The sequence below is a fragment of the Emys orbicularis genome, chromosome 21 (assembly GCF_028017835.1).
Source record: "Emys orbicularis isolate rEmyOrb1 chromosome 21, rEmyOrb1.hap1, whole genome shotgun sequence".
Classification (NCBI taxonomy): domain Eukaryota; kingdom Metazoa; phylum Chordata; order Testudines; family Emydidae; genus Emys; species Emys orbicularis.
This window is the reverse complement of record NC_088703.1, coordinates 9,277,086-9,294,092: the sequence shown is the minus strand read 5'-3', so window position 1 is coordinate 9,294,092 and position 17,007 is coordinate 9,277,086. Positions and strand designations below refer to the sequence as shown.

Here is a 17,007-nt window from a genome sequence, read left to right as displayed (position 1 = left end):
ATGGATTCCAGTTCAGGTGACATGATCACATGTCACTGCAAGACTTCATTACCCACTTGCCAGCACACAGGTATACAGGAAGACTCACAGGTAAAACACAACCATCTGTAGACAATTGTCCTAGTTAATAGGAGTCATCAAGATTCCAAACCACCATTAATGACCCACACTTTGCATAATTACAATAGGCCCTCAGAGTTATATTTTATATTTCTAGTTTTAGATACAAGAGTGGTACATTTATACAAATACGATGATCACAGTCAGTAGATTATAAGCTTTGTAATGATACCTTACAAGAGACTTTTTGCATCAAGCATATTCCAGTTACATTATATTCACTTATTATCATGTTTTTATAAAACAATTCCAGTTACATTATATTCACTTATTATCATGTTTTTATAAAACCATATAGACTGCACAACGTCACAACCATATCAAATGCTTTACTAAGTTTTGTGTTTGCACATAGCCAGTATGCTCAGGTCCGGATCACTTGCACCTCTGCACCTTCCCATTTGTAATTCTGTGATAAATTCTCCTTTATCCGTCAGTCTCCTGTAGGCCCAGCCCGAGTCAGGGGCCATACTTGTTGTGCTAGAAAATTATCACTGATCATTCTTAGAAACTCGAGGGATTGTTTTTCTCGTGGCAGCACGAGACCCCTGCAGGCTCCCATAGACTGATCCCCCAGAGCAACACAGAGTGTCTTTCTACACATTGCAGCGGGTGTTCAAAGTGCTGTTCACCCTGGTCTTTGAGCTGGGGGGTGTTGCAGACCCCTCTTGCCATGGCTCAATGGGAACAGTGTTCCCTACACTTTCCATGTCCAGCACTGTTGAGTGCTCACTAACTGTAAAGCAATTCAGGGTGCCACCTCCCACTGCCATGGGCCCACTCTGCTCTTCCTAAATGAGGAGTGTTGCCCATTTGTTGCATTAGCCATAGTGGGGCCTTGATGGGTTTCTTTAAGAGGAGAAATTGATTACACAAGTGAAGTGTTTCTTTGGTGCGATCTGATTTATTTACAAAGTCCTGTTTCCCTGAACACAGTACAAAACAAAAAGCAGCCGGCATTTTCCTTTCTCTCAATTTCCAGAGTCTGCCTCTCCAGCCAGTCCTGTGTCTCAAGGCACTACGTTCCCTGTGTCACTAGAGATCAGATACACAGGAACCTCCCTGAGTGTTTATTCCCTTGGTTGTTTGCAGGCTCAGGCATCTCAGAAGTGGCTCCGCTCCGACTGGTGAACGGCCCAAGTCGTTGCTCTGGGAGAGTCGAGGTGCTTCACAACCAGCTGTGGGGAACCGTGTGTGATGGCAGCTGGGACTTGTCCGAGGCTGAAGTCGTGTGCAGGCAGCTGGGCTGTGGGACGGCGTTATCAGCGCCACGTGGGGCTCACTTTGGACAAGGATCTGACCGTGTGTGGCTGGATGAGGTTCAGTGCACAGGGGCAGAAGCTGCCCTCACCAAATGCAAGTCTAAGCCTTGGGGAGAGCATGGCTGTAACCCCGGAGAAGATGCCAGTGTTGTGTGCTCAGGTAACACCCAGGGCGGAAGGAGCCTGTGCTGCTGGAAGTGGGGTGGGGGCTCTGCAGAGGGTGCTAACCCCTGGGAGTCAGCCTAGGTGTGTTGGTGTGTGTGTGCGTGTGTGTTTCGGGGTTTGTGTGTGATTGTCTCTGTACGTGTTTCTGGCAGTGTGTGTGTGTGTGTGTGTGTGTGTGTGTGTACACGGGACAGTCTATGGATATTTGCATACATGTGTGGCAGTTAGGGTTGCCAACCCTCCCAGACTGCCCGGGAGTCTCCCAGAATCGGCCCCCATCTCCCAGAGGCTACTGAAACCAATCCGGGAGATTTTAGGTGCTAAAAGTCCAGCAGCGCAGCAGGGCTAAGGCAGGCAGCCTACCTGCCCTGGCTCCACATGGCTCCCAGAAGCGACCAGCATGTCCCTCTTGTTCCTAGGTGCAAGGGTGCACAGGCGGTCTCTGCGCACTGCCCTGTCCTGAGTGCTGACTCTGCAGCTCCCATTGGCTGCAGTTCCCATCCCCCTCCTGCACTCAAACCGCCTGCCCCAGCCCTAAGCCCCCTCCCGCACCCAAACTCCCTCCCAAAGCCTGCACCCCGCATCCTCTCCTGCACCCCAACCACCTGCCCCAACCGGATGAAAGTGAGGGTGGGGGAGAGTGAGCGACGGAGGGAGGGAGGATGGAGTGAGCGGGGGCGGGGCCTCGGAGAAGGTGGCAGGGCAAGAGTGTTTGGGTTTCTGCAATTAGTTGGCAACCCTAATGGCAGTATGTATGCATGTGACAGTGTGTGTATTTGAGGCAATGTGTGTGTGTGCATAACGACTTATGGGGGTTGTGCATGGGACTCTGTGTATGTGTCTGCTTGTGAGGCAGCATGTGTATGGGGGGGCAGTATGTATGTGTGTTTGTGTGCGTTTGAGGCAATGTGTGTTTGTGCGCACAGGGCCATATAGCGGTTGTGCATGGGACTCTGTGTGTGTGTGTGTCTGCATGTATCACAGCATATGTATGGGGGAGTGCATGTGTGTGTGAGTGTGTGAGTGCGCGCACACATGCACACAGGTGGGATGAAATAGAAATGGCTCCTCTCTGCTCTGTGCAGACACACACACCCCATCTGCGTGCGGTGCTGTGCATCCGGGCACCTGGCGGCTGGGAACAGCCTCTCATGCCCTGTGCTTTGTGTTTCAGATCAGGGCCAGCTGAGGCTGCGGCTGATGAGTGGCCCAAGCCCCTGCTCCGGGCGAGTGGAGGTGCTGATTAACGACACCTGGGGTGCCGTGTGTGACGCCGGCTGGGGCCTGCCGGAGGCGGGAGTGGTGTGCAAGCAGCTGGGCTGCGGCACGGCGCTGTCAGCCCCGGGGGTTGCTCAGTTCGGCCACGGGGCCGGCGACGTCTGGCTGGACGGCGTGAGCTGCTCGGGCCAGGAGTCTCTCATCAGCGAGTGCCAGCTGAGGCGGCTGGGTCCCAGGCTGTGTGGCCGTGGCTCTGAGGCCAGCGTGGTGTGTGCTGGGCAGGCTGGTGAGTGCCCAGCTCCGTAGCCATGCCCATGTTTCTGCAGACACGGGGTGGGTGGGAGTGACACCCTGGCCGAGGTTACTGACTGTCCCAGAGGTTCCCACAGCCCTGCTCAGCCTGGGGCACCACTCCTGGGTCTCTGAGCAGCCTCCTCCGCCACAGGGCTCCCTCTCCTGCCAGCCCTGGGTCCTGTGCTGGAGTCTGCTACCCCTGCAGGCAGACCCAGAGCACAGATCTGGGGGGCAGAGAGCCTGTGAGGCCTGGGGGAGGAGTCTGGGGGCAGGGCCTGAGAAGGAGTCTGAGGGACAGGGCCTGTGGGAGAAGCTGGGGAGAGGCCTCTGGGAGTTAGTTCCCCAACCCTCTCTATAACACATCCCCCTCCCTCGGACTCCTTGGGCTGGGAATGGTCCCTGGGGGCAGCCCAGCCCTGAGCCGCCTCCAGCACCCCAACTCCCTGCCCCAGCCCTGAGTCCCCTCCTGCACCCAAACTCCCTTCCAGAGACCTCACCCCCTCCTGCACTCCAACCCCCAGCCCTGAGTCCCCTGCTGCACCCAAACTCCCTCCCAGATTCTGCATCCCCTCCTGCACCCAAACTACCTCCCAGATTCTGCACTCCCTCCTGCACCCCGGCCCCTGGCCTGAGCCACCTCCTGCACCCAAACTCCCTCCAAGAGCCCACATCCCCTCCCACACCAACCCCCTGTCTCAGTCTGGTGAAAGTCAGTGAGGACTTGGGAGAGCGAGCAACGGGGCGCGGGGGGATGGAGTGAGAAGGGGCATGGCCTTGGGGAAGGAGCAGGGGACAGGTGTGGGGCAAGGGTGTTCGGGTTTATGTGATTAGGCAGTTGGCAACCCTACCCCTTAGCCACCTCCAGCGCAGGGCCCTGCACTGCCCCACACTCCACCCTCCTCCCCGGGGCCTGTGGCAGAGGGGGTGGGGTTGACCAGCCAAGGTTCTAAGGGCAAGGAACTCAATCCCGGGTGGGGCTGTGGGGTGGGGCAGGGAGGTGTCCTCAGGATGGGGGCTGTGGAGTGGGGGACAGAGTCAGACAAATAGGGACTGTGGGGAAGGAGAGGGAGTCAGCCGTGGGGGGGCCCATGGGGTGGGGACAGAGACAGGCCATGGGGAGTTATTGGGGAGGGGATGGAATCAGCCTTGGCAGGGGGCTCTGGGAGGGGAGAGAGTCAGTCTCAGGGGCTGTGGGGCAGAGGCAGGGGTCAGCCCCATGGTTGTGGCAGGTCCGTGGGGGGGGGGGCATAGCTCACTGCCCGGCTCTCTCCCCAGGCTCTGGGCTGCTCTGGTCTGTGCTCCTCGGCCTGGGTGCTGTCGTGGTGCTGATCTGCGGGGTCCTGCTCTACTGGAGGATGCGGCGGGACAGAGCCGCTGGGAACCCCCTGGGTAAGAGCCCTGAACCCGGAGCACAGCGCTGCAAGGAAGCGGGGCTGGGATGAGGGTTGCCCTCCTGACCCTGGAGTCCAGCCCCAGCTGGAACCCAGTGCCCCTGAGTGGCAGCCCAGTGCCCTGTCCAGGCCCTGGGCTACCTCCCTGCCTGGGGATCTGCTGCTCTCACAGCTGCTGGGGACCCTGCTCTGGCTGCCACGCACAGGCCCAGTGTCCCGGCCTGCGGTTGCCCCGTCCCTACAGCCCTGCCCTGGCAGTGGTGTAGGGTTGCCAGGCATCCGGTTTTCGACCAGAACGCCCGTTCGAAAAACGACCATGGCAGCTCCGGTCAATGGCGCAGTTGGGATCCGGGGCTATGGCAGGTTCCACACGCTGCCTCCGCCCCGAGTGCTGGCTCCACAGCTCTCATTGGCTGGGAACCGCAACCAATGGGAGCTGTGAGGGCGGTGCCTGCAGATGCGAAGGCAGCGCGCAGAGCATCCCTGGCCGCCCATGCACCTAGGGGCCGCAAGGACCTGGTGGCCGCTTCCTGGGAGAAACAGTAAGCGGCGCAGGGACCTTGCACCCCTAAACCCCTCCCAGACCCTCACCCCTTGCTCCAACCTGAAGTCCCCTCCCACACCCAAACTCCCTCCTGGAGCCTGTCCCCCCACACACACATCCCAACCCCCTGTCCCAGCTCCCTCCTGCACCCCAAACTCCTCTTCCCCACCCCTGCCATAGAGCCCACAGCCCCAGCCGGAGCCCTCACCTCCTCCCCCCCGCACCCAACCACCCTGCTCCAGTCAGGTGAAAGTGCATGAGGGTGGGGGAGAGTGAGCGATGGAGGGAGGGGGCATGGAGCGAGTGGGGGCGGGACCTTGGAGAAGGGGAGGGGTAGGGGTGTTCAGCTTTGTGCGATTCGAAAGTTGGCAATCCTACGGTGGGGTCCCATTCACAAGGCGCCCTGGCACCTGGGTGAGGTGGGGCTGGGGGCAAAGGTCATTGGCCCGGGTGCTTCACCCTGTCCTCTTGCTTGCAGGCCATGTGCACCTGGAGGAGCTGGGGGCTCCAGGGACCCCGCCCCAGTCCCAGGGTGCGGCAAATCCAGAGCCCCCGGAGGACCCCGACAGCGAGATGACCTGGCTGGTGAGGGAAGACGTGGTGCTGTGAGAGCCGCATGCCAGCCAGGCTGGGCTGGTCTCCGCCTGCAGTGAGAGATGGGCCGGTGGGATCCTGCACAAAGCAGCCCCAGGGCTACCAGCTGCCTGGACTGTGGGGACGCTGATGGGGCTCGTCTGGGGGCTGGGGGTCTCCACTCCCCCTGTGGGGGCCCTGGCACCATTGTCCCCCCAGCTAACTTGGAAGGCTCCCCTGCTCCGCCCCAGCCCCAGCTTTCCCTGGTGTAGCTCCCAGCAGCTCCGATGCCCATCCCTGAGCAGCCTGTGCCCAGCCATGCAGACAGCATGTGGTGCGCCCTGCAGAGCCATTGTCTGGTGCACTGGGACAGTCGGTTCCTTCCCCACGACACGACTATCCCAACATTTAAATGAGCTATGGGGAGAGATTGACTATGGGTGTCTGCCTGTTCCTGATGCGCCAGGCCCTGGTAAAGCCTGGTGTTCTCATCTGTCTGTGCCCAATACAGCCTGATCTCAGGGCACCAGGCCCTGTCTGTCTGTCTGTCTGTGCCCAATGCCCCCTGAACTCGGGGCGCCAGGCCCCATCTGTCTGTCTGTGCCCAATACACCCTGATCTCAGGGCACCAGGCCCTGTCTGTGTGTCTGTGCCCAATGCCCACTGAGCTCAGGGGGCCAGGCCCCATCTGTCTGTCTGTGCCTGATTCCCCCTGAACTCAGGACGCCAGGCCCCATCTGTCTGCCTGTGCCCGATGCCCCCTGAGCTCAGGGCACCAGGACCTGTCTCCTCTCTCTGTGCCCAATGCCCCCGGAGCTCGGGGCACCAGGCCCCGTCTCTCTGTGCAGCAGCCAGCTCGGGCCCCCAGTAAATGATCATTACAGCTTCTAGTGTGTAGATAAGGTGCAGAACTGAGTGCAGCTGCATGATGGTGCCTTGCTTACTAGAAAGGAATGGGCTGGGTTACAGATACAGATACAGAGAGCTTCCCTCTAACCTTCCCAAATTCCCGCCCCGCTCTGTCCTGGCCCCTCAGTCCTGCCCCACCCGCTCCTTGTGCTGTATAAATACCCTGCGGTAATATTACACAGCTAGACACGGAGACAGCAGCTGTGTCCAGACACGAGCCCTCTCGCACATTTCACAGGGGATGATGTTGGGGAACAACCACATTATTCCCCCTTCTCTTTGCCTTAGTAGCATATTGACAGCTGAAAGATGGGTTTTTGCCATTTTCTGATTTCTTGTAATTCCTAAAAACTTCCACAAGGTGTCACTGGCTCTCTACTCCTCGAAATGCTCCCCTCTCACCCCCTCTGTAGAAGGGTGACCATATGTCCTGTTTTGGCAGGGACAGTCCCCTTTTTCAGCTCTCTTCTGGCCGTCCCTACTTTTTCACTAAAACTGGACATTTGCCCTGATTTGTGAAGGAAGGGCTGCCTTCAGAGCTGTCCCCCCGGGCAGCAGTCCCCGCTCTCCGACTGGGGTTAGTGGCAATGCTCTCCTACGTAAACGCTGATTTTTTCTGGTTAGCTGAGTTGCAGCGGCAGGCTGAAAGCAGCGTGATGGTCTCTTCCCAGCTCCAAGGTTTGCCTCGCTTTGGAGCCTGAGTGTTGAGACAGTGTGAAATAGGAAGGGGTTTTAATTGTACGTTTTGTTTTAGCTCAGAGTCTCCCTGAGCCAAAAAAGCTGCCTGTCGTAGAGGCAGAGAGCCGTGCCCAGATGCTGGGCTGGGCCAGTGTTCCGAGAAAGCCTTGTGAAGGAACACTTGCAAATCAATTCTACCCTGGTGTTTCAGTAGCGGATTTACCAGGCCATAGAGATCTCTGGAGATTAACTTGGCCCATAGCAAGAAATTGGTTCAGCAAAATAGGGTCTGTCAGGAGCAGGGTGCCAGCCAGAGGCAGACTGATATGTATCCAAAACATCCCTACAAGGAGCACACACAGTTCATTCACACACATGTTCTCCTTTGTCAAGGGCTGGTTGTGTTACAAGTAAGGGTGGCAATACTACCATGCTACTCTTACTTCTTTGCTGCTGCTGGCGGGGGTGCTGTCTTCAGAGCCAGGCAGGCCAGCAAGCAGCTGATGCTCTCCATTGCCCAGCTGTGAAGGCAATGCTGCCACCAGTCACATGATGTTGCCAGGTGATGCTTTTGTTCCTTTTGTGTGTGTGGGGGGGGGGGGGGAGGGAGAGCTTGTGAATACCTGTGTCCTTAGAAGAATCAACAGTTGGTGTGTGGTCATTTTTTGCTATAAAAATGTCTAGGAAACATCTGTGTAATTGTAATGAAGACCTCCAAAAACCGTTCAAGTTTTTAAAAAAAGACACTTCAACATTGGACAACAGCAAAGTTGTATGTGAGACATGTGCAGCACATTTCTCCATTGCTAGAAGCGGTCATAATGACATTGCCCAACACCTTCAAAGCAAGAAACACAGAGATGCTGATAAAAGTAAGTGTTTAACACCAAGTGTTTCAGGATTTTTTCTGAGGTAAGACACAGAAGCTAAAAAAGTTTTTGCCAGTGAGGGAGTGTTTGCTTACCACTCAGTGCATCACAGACACAGTTTCCGGTCTAGTGACTGTACATCACAATTAATTAGGAAACTATACCAATCTAAGTTTTCATCTGCTTGCACAAAATCTGAGGCAATCACTTGCAACGTCTTAGCCCCTTTATCCATTGAAAAAATGCAGCTTGAGTGGTCCTTTATTATGCTTAGTGTGGATGCATCGAACAAAAAGGAGCAAAAACTATTTCCTGTTCTTATACGGTATTTTCTCCCACTGGGTGGAGTTTGCACAAAAATTACTGACTTTTCATCTCTACCCAGGGAACCATCAGATTTGCAGTGTGCATTCATCCAGCAAGTGATCGAGAAGTACTCTCTTAGTGACAAGATTGTTGGAATTTGTGCAGCCAACACCAACATTAACTTTGGGGGTGCCAGACGTTGTGGGAAAAACAATTTGTGGTGAAATCTCCAGGCCAATTTAGGAAAAGAGATCTTCAGTATTGGGTGCGGTGCACATATTGTGCATAACTCCGAACTGATTGTCTGCCTTTAGATGTGGAGATCTTTGCTGGAAAGGTTTACAAATACTTTCAGATCTACACAGTGCGTGTTGAAGAGCTGAAAGACTTCTGTGGATTTATTGAAATTGAGTATACCAAATTACTAGAGCATGGCAGCACACGCTTCCTCTCATCGAGACCAGCAACACAGGATTTTCTCAATTTTGATGGGCTTAAAGCATATTTTCTTTCTCAAGCTAAATGCCCAACACTGCTACAGAAGCTCTTTGATGATCCTGCCACTCAACTGTGGCTTCTATTTGTCAGCAGACAAAACTGCCATGTTCCAAAACATAACAGAGATGATAGAGAAAAACGATGTGTCAGTGACAGAAGTGGCACTGCAAATACATTCCCTGCACGTTAACTTATCAGAGAGGCTTGGAGAAAGATTTGTCACAACGGAAGTGAAGAACCTACTGCACACTCTTGTAGAATGCAGGCAAATGAAAGAAAAGGAGTTTTACGATGTAGTTGACAATTTTTACACAACGTGCCTGTCCTACTTAGAGCACTGGAGACCTGCCTTTGAGTGCACCGAAAAGTTTGAGTGGGCTTTGCTAAGGAATATGCCGCCGTGGGAGCAACTGCAAGTCAGCCTCGCTGCATGCCACATCAGAATTCCCACCTTAAATATGTTGTATGAGAATCATCTCTGACAAGGGGTCCAGTGCAAAATCAATTGTCTCCAGTTGTCTTTCAGTCTGGAACCATCAGAGAACGCCCATCACCGAAAGGTGGCAGAAGATTTTTCGAGAGAGATTGACCGTAATGCAGTACAAAACGCAGATCTAGCCAAGGCTGTGGAATTTGTGCTGTCTCTGCCTGGTACTACAGTGCCTGTTGAATGTGTCTTTTCAATTATTAATGATGTGTGGTCTCCTGAAAAATCACATCTGAATATCTCCACCATGAAGGCTGTCTTGTGTGTGCGAGTTAACTCTTCTCTAGACTGTACTGCATTCTATGACAAGTTGTACAGTTTTAGTCACAAAGCACAATACATCATACTTAGTACATAAAGTAGACACTCTATAAGCTGTATGAAAGGCATTCTTTTCAACTTGATATATATTTTGAAGCATATGAATTTGCCGTTGTAATTCAGAGATTCTTGATTAATATGTATATCTCGCAACATGGTGGTTTTAACATACACACAGCTATCATTACCTTGAAATAGTGGGTGTCCTGTCAGGGTAGTTCCTTGTCCCCTACCCTCCCAGCAAACATTGTCATGAACAGTGACAACTTCCCCTGGCTTCAGTTTATGTATACACTGAAGCTGTGGAGGTTCTAACGGCCAAAATGTCCATTGATTCCCTATCCCCATCCTAATGTCGGGTGTTATTCCAGGAGCACTAACAACAAATTGGCTAGGCATACCAGGTGGTCTAATCTCCCAGACATCATGGGGAATAATCCAGTACCACATGCATCCTCCCCATGGACCCGGCAGGGTTCGGTATGTGGGAGCCCACATCCCTCCTACCGGCCCATATGCTTGGGAGGAGCATTTTGTGTATACACAACTCCATCCTGAAAATCTCCAAGTATGTCTCCATGGCCACACAGCAGATGGCATTCCTGAGGTATCTGTAAGGGCAGTAGGCTATGCCTCATGCTCCAGATCACTCTGAATGGCCATCAGCTGGTCATTCAGGAAATCTTGAATTCTGAACATGCCAAATCCCACTGCAATACCTTCCCAGCCTCAGTGATCTTCAATACCATCTCTGTCAACAGCTCCTGGTTATTAACTAAGGGTGGAAATAACATGTAATTCATCAACTCCAGCTTGCACCTGGGTCAGCTGTGCTCCAGAAATAAGACCAGTGGCCTTTTCTAGTTGCCCCAATTTCTCATCATGTTCTTGGCTCTTAAAAATATTCCAAATTGCTGCTGCACTATTAGCCCCATCCCATAGGGATCTGGTCAAGTCCCTCTTCTTTCTAGAGGAACTAACCCAGGCACTCTGTTGGGCTAATCTAATGGCAGCTCCCTGTGAGCAATTTGGGATCTGGAAACTGGATAAGGTCAATGTAAATTTGACAGTCCCTAGTATAGTATTAATCACAGTCCATCGATATCCTAATACATCTCTCTTTGCCGTAGTACTATACCACATCTGTTGGTTGTACACCTTTATATACTTCCGGGAGGCATTAATATTAATGGCATAAGGGGGGGGGGGGTATATTGCAATAGAGTACAGGTTACATTATCAGTCACTGGAATAATTTCAATACAGGTAAAATTTCCGGTGGCAGAACAAACTCTTTGGGTATTCATTAAATTATTCACTAATTGGGTGACTAAATAACAATAAGGGCCTCTTTCATCTAACACATTGCAAACTCCAGGGACAGCCATCATATTTACTTCACTATAGAACCCATCAATTTCAATTACAGATTATTGGGGTTCATTTGTAGTGATATCATATACTTTTATCTCCTCTGACCAGTTTTTTTCCACTCAATTGTTCGCTTATATGGGATATCCTGAACCTTAAAAATAATTTTTTACCCAAACAATATTTAAATAAATCACTAAAGAGTGAAGGCCTTGGCCATTGGTTTTATCAAATATATGGCATTGTCTGTATTTGGATGTATTACAGGGGTAATAGTGTAATGGAGGAGATGGCAGGGGCACTGGCAACAAGGTGCCTTTGGTACTTGTCATTTAAAATCCAATTAGGGAGGGCAATACATGCTGAAGGACTTATCCAAAACAAAGGGTGCAGTCTGTAGAATAAACCCCCAAATCCAATCAATACATTCCCCAGCATGGGTCCCACAAGTTTCTTCCTGCCAGTGTATAATTCTTTGTTTCTTTACCAGGGTCAGTTCTTGATGTCTTTTGTAGGCAGGAATCCCTGGACTTTGGTGGTTTCAATGGAGCGAGTGCTTCTTCTTCTCTTTTCCTGAAACAGTCGTAATTCAGCATCATACAGGGGAGAGGTTACCAGCACATCACTCTATAATGGTTTTGCTTCTTCTAGAAAAATCCAAAGGCACAGTAGGTCTGTCAGTGGACAAGGGAGAGGTTACTAGCACTTCACCTTGTCCTTTTTCCCTGCTGTCCAGAAGGCACAGCAGAGCTAGGAGGAGAAATAGGCTAATCATCAGTAGGAGAATCCTCCCGAGGTGGAGGGGTCTTTTTTTCAGTGCGAAGCATGGGTCCAGGCAGGTAGTCCATGGCACTTCATGGCAGTGTTGGTGGTTAACAGGACTTGGAAAGGGCCCTTCCAGCATGGAGCCAGGGCAGTCTTTCGCTGATGGACCTTTACATAGATCCAGTCTCCTGGTTCCAAGGAGTGGCAGGGCTGCTAGGGTCTTTGGGTAGCGCTTCTTTACCTGTGAGAAAAGAAATCTAACACATTTCATTAATGCCTGGCAGTGGTTTGCAGATCTCATAGCTGCTTGGGTACATTCAGGCCCCCCCTTTTTCTTGGTTGTCAGCCAAGTCTTAGCTGTGAGCAGTGTCCTTGAACGGGGCCAGCATCTTATCTTTGGACTGAGCTTGCTAGGTATTTTTTTCCCAGTTAATTCGTTCTGTTCTTTTTCCTTCTCCCCTTCTTGGCTTCTTTTAACCTACAAAGGAAACTTCCACTCTTCACTCATACACCTTTTCCCAACAATGAACACATACACATTGCCATTATACAGTACCTTAGTCTTATTATTCAATGTAAGCCACATATACCCTTCCAGTAAAATAACTTTATTACAGAGCTTTGGAGCAACAAGCCAGGACGAGCACACCCACTTTTGAGGAATTCACTCAATACAACCTCTGGTGTCCAATAGCTTTCCTCCCTCCCCAGCCCTCTGGCTAGAAATCTGAGGTAGCCAGAAGGATCCCATGTGCAATATGGGGAGTGGGTTAACCTTTCATGTCCTTGCTTCCAAAGACTGTTGGTATGCAAATTTTAACAACAATTTTTTCAATTAAAAGATCTGGCCAATGAAATTTCTTTTTTTCTTACTTAAGCAAATGTATTAGACTTTAGTATATCACATTTTCCTGATATTATCCAAACTCTTTGTATTCCAAGTTGAATAAAACAAGTAGCTGATTTTTTATTTAACCCTTCTATTTAATTTTGAACTAGACTGTCTTATGAAAATATTAAACCCAACAATTCTGGCCACGAGACAATCACCACAAGACAGAACATAGAACACAGAACATAATTCCTATTGTGCCAGTAAATGCATGGTACATTCAATGCTGTTCAGCTGGCATCAGTTTTCTCTGATTATCTGAAAGACAAAAGAACAGAGGTCTACCCCTTCTGGGGTAGTCAGTCATTGCTTAAAATATTTCCTTTTTATACAAATACTCTTGTTGATTTCAGGCAAAACAGAGGAATTACCCCATATTTTCTTGTATTTGTTTCATAGGCAGCACAGGTTTCAATGTCTTCTATCTTTATCATTTAGGTAATTTGCATTAATACAGATGCTTTCTGGCTTGCTTCTGGATCCAAAGCTATCCACAGCTTAAAGATTCTTACTTAAAAAGGGAAACAATTAACTTTCCCAGACTTTTGATTGCCTTTTACTTCCAACTCCTGCTTTCAAACACACAGTGATCTGAAAGAAAACACTACTTATAGTGCCCCTTAGAGCCTAATAGGATTTTAATTAAATAGCATGGTAGGTTTGCATTTCTTTTACCCCTGCTACAATATACACTGCACATGTTCTGGGGAAAATGCACATTTCCTCCATAATTCAACTTCCACAACACTAGTCACATTAATTTCTACACAAGGTGTAACTGTTTCTTTTATGCTTACAAAATCTCCATGCACCCCTAGTAAAGTGACAGCTCAACCACACAGAGCCAGGGGCACTGTCCTTCTCTCTCTTTACCAGATCTTTTATCTGCTATTTTGTTACCCAAAAACAAATTCAAATCTTTTATTCTCCTGGCTTTGACGACCCTGCTGCAGCCACAACCTTTGGTCTTTATTTAAAACATTTCAAAGACACCAAGAACTTTCCTCTTTAGCATTTTACAAAGTTCAACTGCTTGATTCTCTCTAGCAACTACAGAATTAACTTCTCACTCTCTTTCCTTAAAATATTTGCTTGTCTCCCAAAACGACACCCAATCAACTCAGATTTTACCATTCCAATTATTGTCCTGGGGATTTGAAATCCCCATGCTTATAATTACATACTCCTTTCCTTCCACTATGCCCTCAAAAGTTTCCAACCTGTTTCCAAATACTCTGCTGCCTGCCCAATTGGGCCTGATCCTGCTTTTCTCACTGAAGCGTCCCTTCCATGAGCACCAGCTTGTTTCACTACCAATTTAGCTAGCACGATGGGCTTCTCAACTAGCCCCCATGCTTTCTGGTCTCTTCCCTTAAACATTCTTACTCACAAGGCTACCCGAGTCCTCCCTCGTGAGGCTTGCCACCTGGGCAAAAACACATGGCCCATTGGCGTTTAACTATTAAATTTTCTCTTGTGGCAAACACACTGCTGTTACGGCATATGCTGAGCACAAATGGTTAAATTTTGACAAGACCCTGAAGGACTGGTACTTGCTTAGCCAGTGCTTCCTTTTCTGCCTGGAAGTCCTGTCTCAAGGCTTGCAACTTGCCCTGGGCGTAGGTTTGAGTTGCTGCCTGGTTCATGATCTATACTCTAATTGCTCAATTCTAGTTATCGAGTACACATCTCTTCCCTTTTCTCCAACTTCTCTATTGCCCAGTCCTGCTACGACTGGGGGTAGATCCACCTGACACCCTTCCCAGTCAACCGGGGTGGAGAGAGGAATGCTAAACCCCTCTCCGGTTCTCAGACTTACTGCAGCTGAGAATGGGCACACTTTTAATCATGCAATCCTCAACATATAACACCAACAATACCAAGCAAAGCAAACATAAAATAACAAGGGCAAAACAAATAGATGGTGTGCATTCTGCAGGGCTCCCCCTTTCTCAATTTCCCACCAAAACTGACAGATTTCTGTTACCAATCTATCCCTCATGTCAGGTGATCAGGCTGACACCGCAGGATCGTTGGGGGAAAATAAAGAAAACACACCATATGACGGAATTTTAAAGCTTCATTAATAAAATAATAAAACAACAACAGAGAGTGTTGGGAACGCTCCCACATCACTCAGGGGGGAAAAAAAACATTAATGCCCCAAGCTCTAAGCTACTTTCATACTCACACACGTACGTCCAGACTGGCCATGTTTGTGTATAACGTCCAGAGAAGGGGGAGAGGTGAACGGGAGATTATCCTGTATACAGCTTGCCCAGAATCTCCAACTTGCTTCCGCTCTTGGGAGGGCTGTTCTTTTACATCCTGGGATCTCCTGCGGTGTCTCTTTCAGAGATTCCAGTCCAGGCAGGCTGCCTGTGGCTTCTTCAGTGTCACCAAACCACACCGGCTCCAAGGTCGCAAAGGCAGACTGTTGGATCTCACTGGACAGTTAAGCTTTTCAAATGTAATCTCAGTCCTGTAACTTGTATTGCCTTTGGTTTGCCTCTGTCTATATTTTTTCACAGCCAGCTGGGGCCGAAAGCAGTTTTTCTTTGTACTTGGCATGGTCTGCATTGATTCTTGACCTTGAATGCAGAGCAGCTCTCTCTTAATCTCTGGGCCAAGTTGAATTTCAAATTAACCCGTTCCTTTCCTCAATAGACAAATTGCTCCCATTATGTGTCCGTGGCTTTTTTGGTGATTAAAAGCTCCTCTGAGATGTATGATCTTATCTAGATTGAAGGTACCTTCTAGTGGGCATTGTTTAGATGGATTTTCACGCGTGTAAAGATTCCAATGTCTAAATACCTGCAGATTCTAGGACCATAATTTACATACATATAATATGCTGGGGTACCCTTACGGGGTGAGGGAGAATGCTTAGACTGCTCCCCACCCATTTTCCAATCACACACAGGGAGAACACCCTGTCCGCTAGTGGCTCATAAACTAAGGGCACTCACACAGAAGAGGTTAACGAGGATGGCCATGACCCTCCTACACATCCCTTCAGCAAAGAGCGTTGGCTAGTCTCCGAGAGACGGCCCCGCTTACTCTCATTGCTTCCAGTGAGATGATCAGATGTCAGTGGCTCACATGGAGAGAAAAAAGGAGGGGAGTTGGGTTCACAGAATCCTAGACCCAGGCAGCTCCCTCGCCAGACGATGCCAGCCAGAGGCAGCCCACCGTGGGTCGGATCCTTTACCGATCCTCTAGGCGGAGTCACCAGGCTTGCTTTAGAATATTTCTGGTCACGAGCCAACAGCTTCACAGAATACTCTGGGCGTCTTCTGGTGACTCACATTCACACTAGTGTACACACACACACACGCACACACACACCAAGGCCTCTATTTCTAAATACGACGATGCATCGGTTTTCTCCTCTTTTTATCTTTTTTCCTCCTTTTATTATTTTAACCTGAGGCTGTCACCACCACCCCTCTGTCCAGACTGAATACATCTGTGTTCTTCTCTGAGGGCATTACCACAACCCCTCTGCACCGGTGCATTAACCTAATGCATTTCCATTATGCATTAACCTTATTGGGGGCGGCCAAACTATAGTCCCCAGTACCGCATACAACTGCTTTTATTGAGGGTGGCAAACTAAGTCCTCAGTACCACTTCAAACCAACCTTATTGGGAGTGGCAAAACAGTTCCCCAGTACCGCTCTGCATCTGATCTTGCTGCATAGTCAATAAGTTTGGATGGTGTAAGCCCAACAGGGACAGACGGCCCCACGGACAGTCCTCCTCTGACACCCCAATAGAGATTTCAAAAGGTCTCCTACCTCTATTGTGGCGCCATGGGGTTCGAAGGGGAATGGTCCGCAGCAGTTGCAGCTGTCTCAGCGGGCGTTGCCATCCCGGATGAGCCTCCAAATTGTCGGAGAAAAACAGAGTTCTCGTTCTCTTTTTGGGTGCAGCAAAGTCAGATACTTTATTCTCAAGCAATTGCATAGAGGGAGAGAGTGCACTAGGACACAGGGTTTCCCCTTCCTAGGCAGGTCTCTCTCTAGGTAAACAATTACAGCAAGCATTTATACCTTTTGCTACATACAATAATGAGAAACAGCTGCATTTTGTTTATACATAGATCATCCTGATATCTTATTTTTCACCTTTATTTAGACTCTAGTCTACATTCCATACTTATCTACACAAGGTCGCAACAACTTCTCACAGAGTTCTTTCCCACTCGCCTCACACAATCCTCGCTTCTTCAAATTTCGCGTTATTAGGGTTACAGCTAGCCTGACTCTTGCTCACAGAAGAGACTGTTTGCATTGAAATCCCCTTCAAATCCCTGTCAGTTCTTGCTCTACTTCCACACTT

At 49.9% G+C, this 17,007-nt stretch overlaps 1 protein-coding gene across 1 annotated transcript in view; it reads left to right on the top strand.

The window, feature by feature from the left end:
- The window catches only part of LOC135892886 (uncharacterized), a gene marked incomplete at its 5' end in the record, with an annotated part of 126,392 nt that overhangs the window by 37,923 nt on the left and 71,462 nt on the right, over positions 1-17,007 (top strand). The window contains 1 exon segment of the mRNA XM_065420654.1: positions 1,213-1,542. Within this exon segment, the coding sequence (XP_065276726.1) occupies positions 1,213-1,542 (330 nt within the window).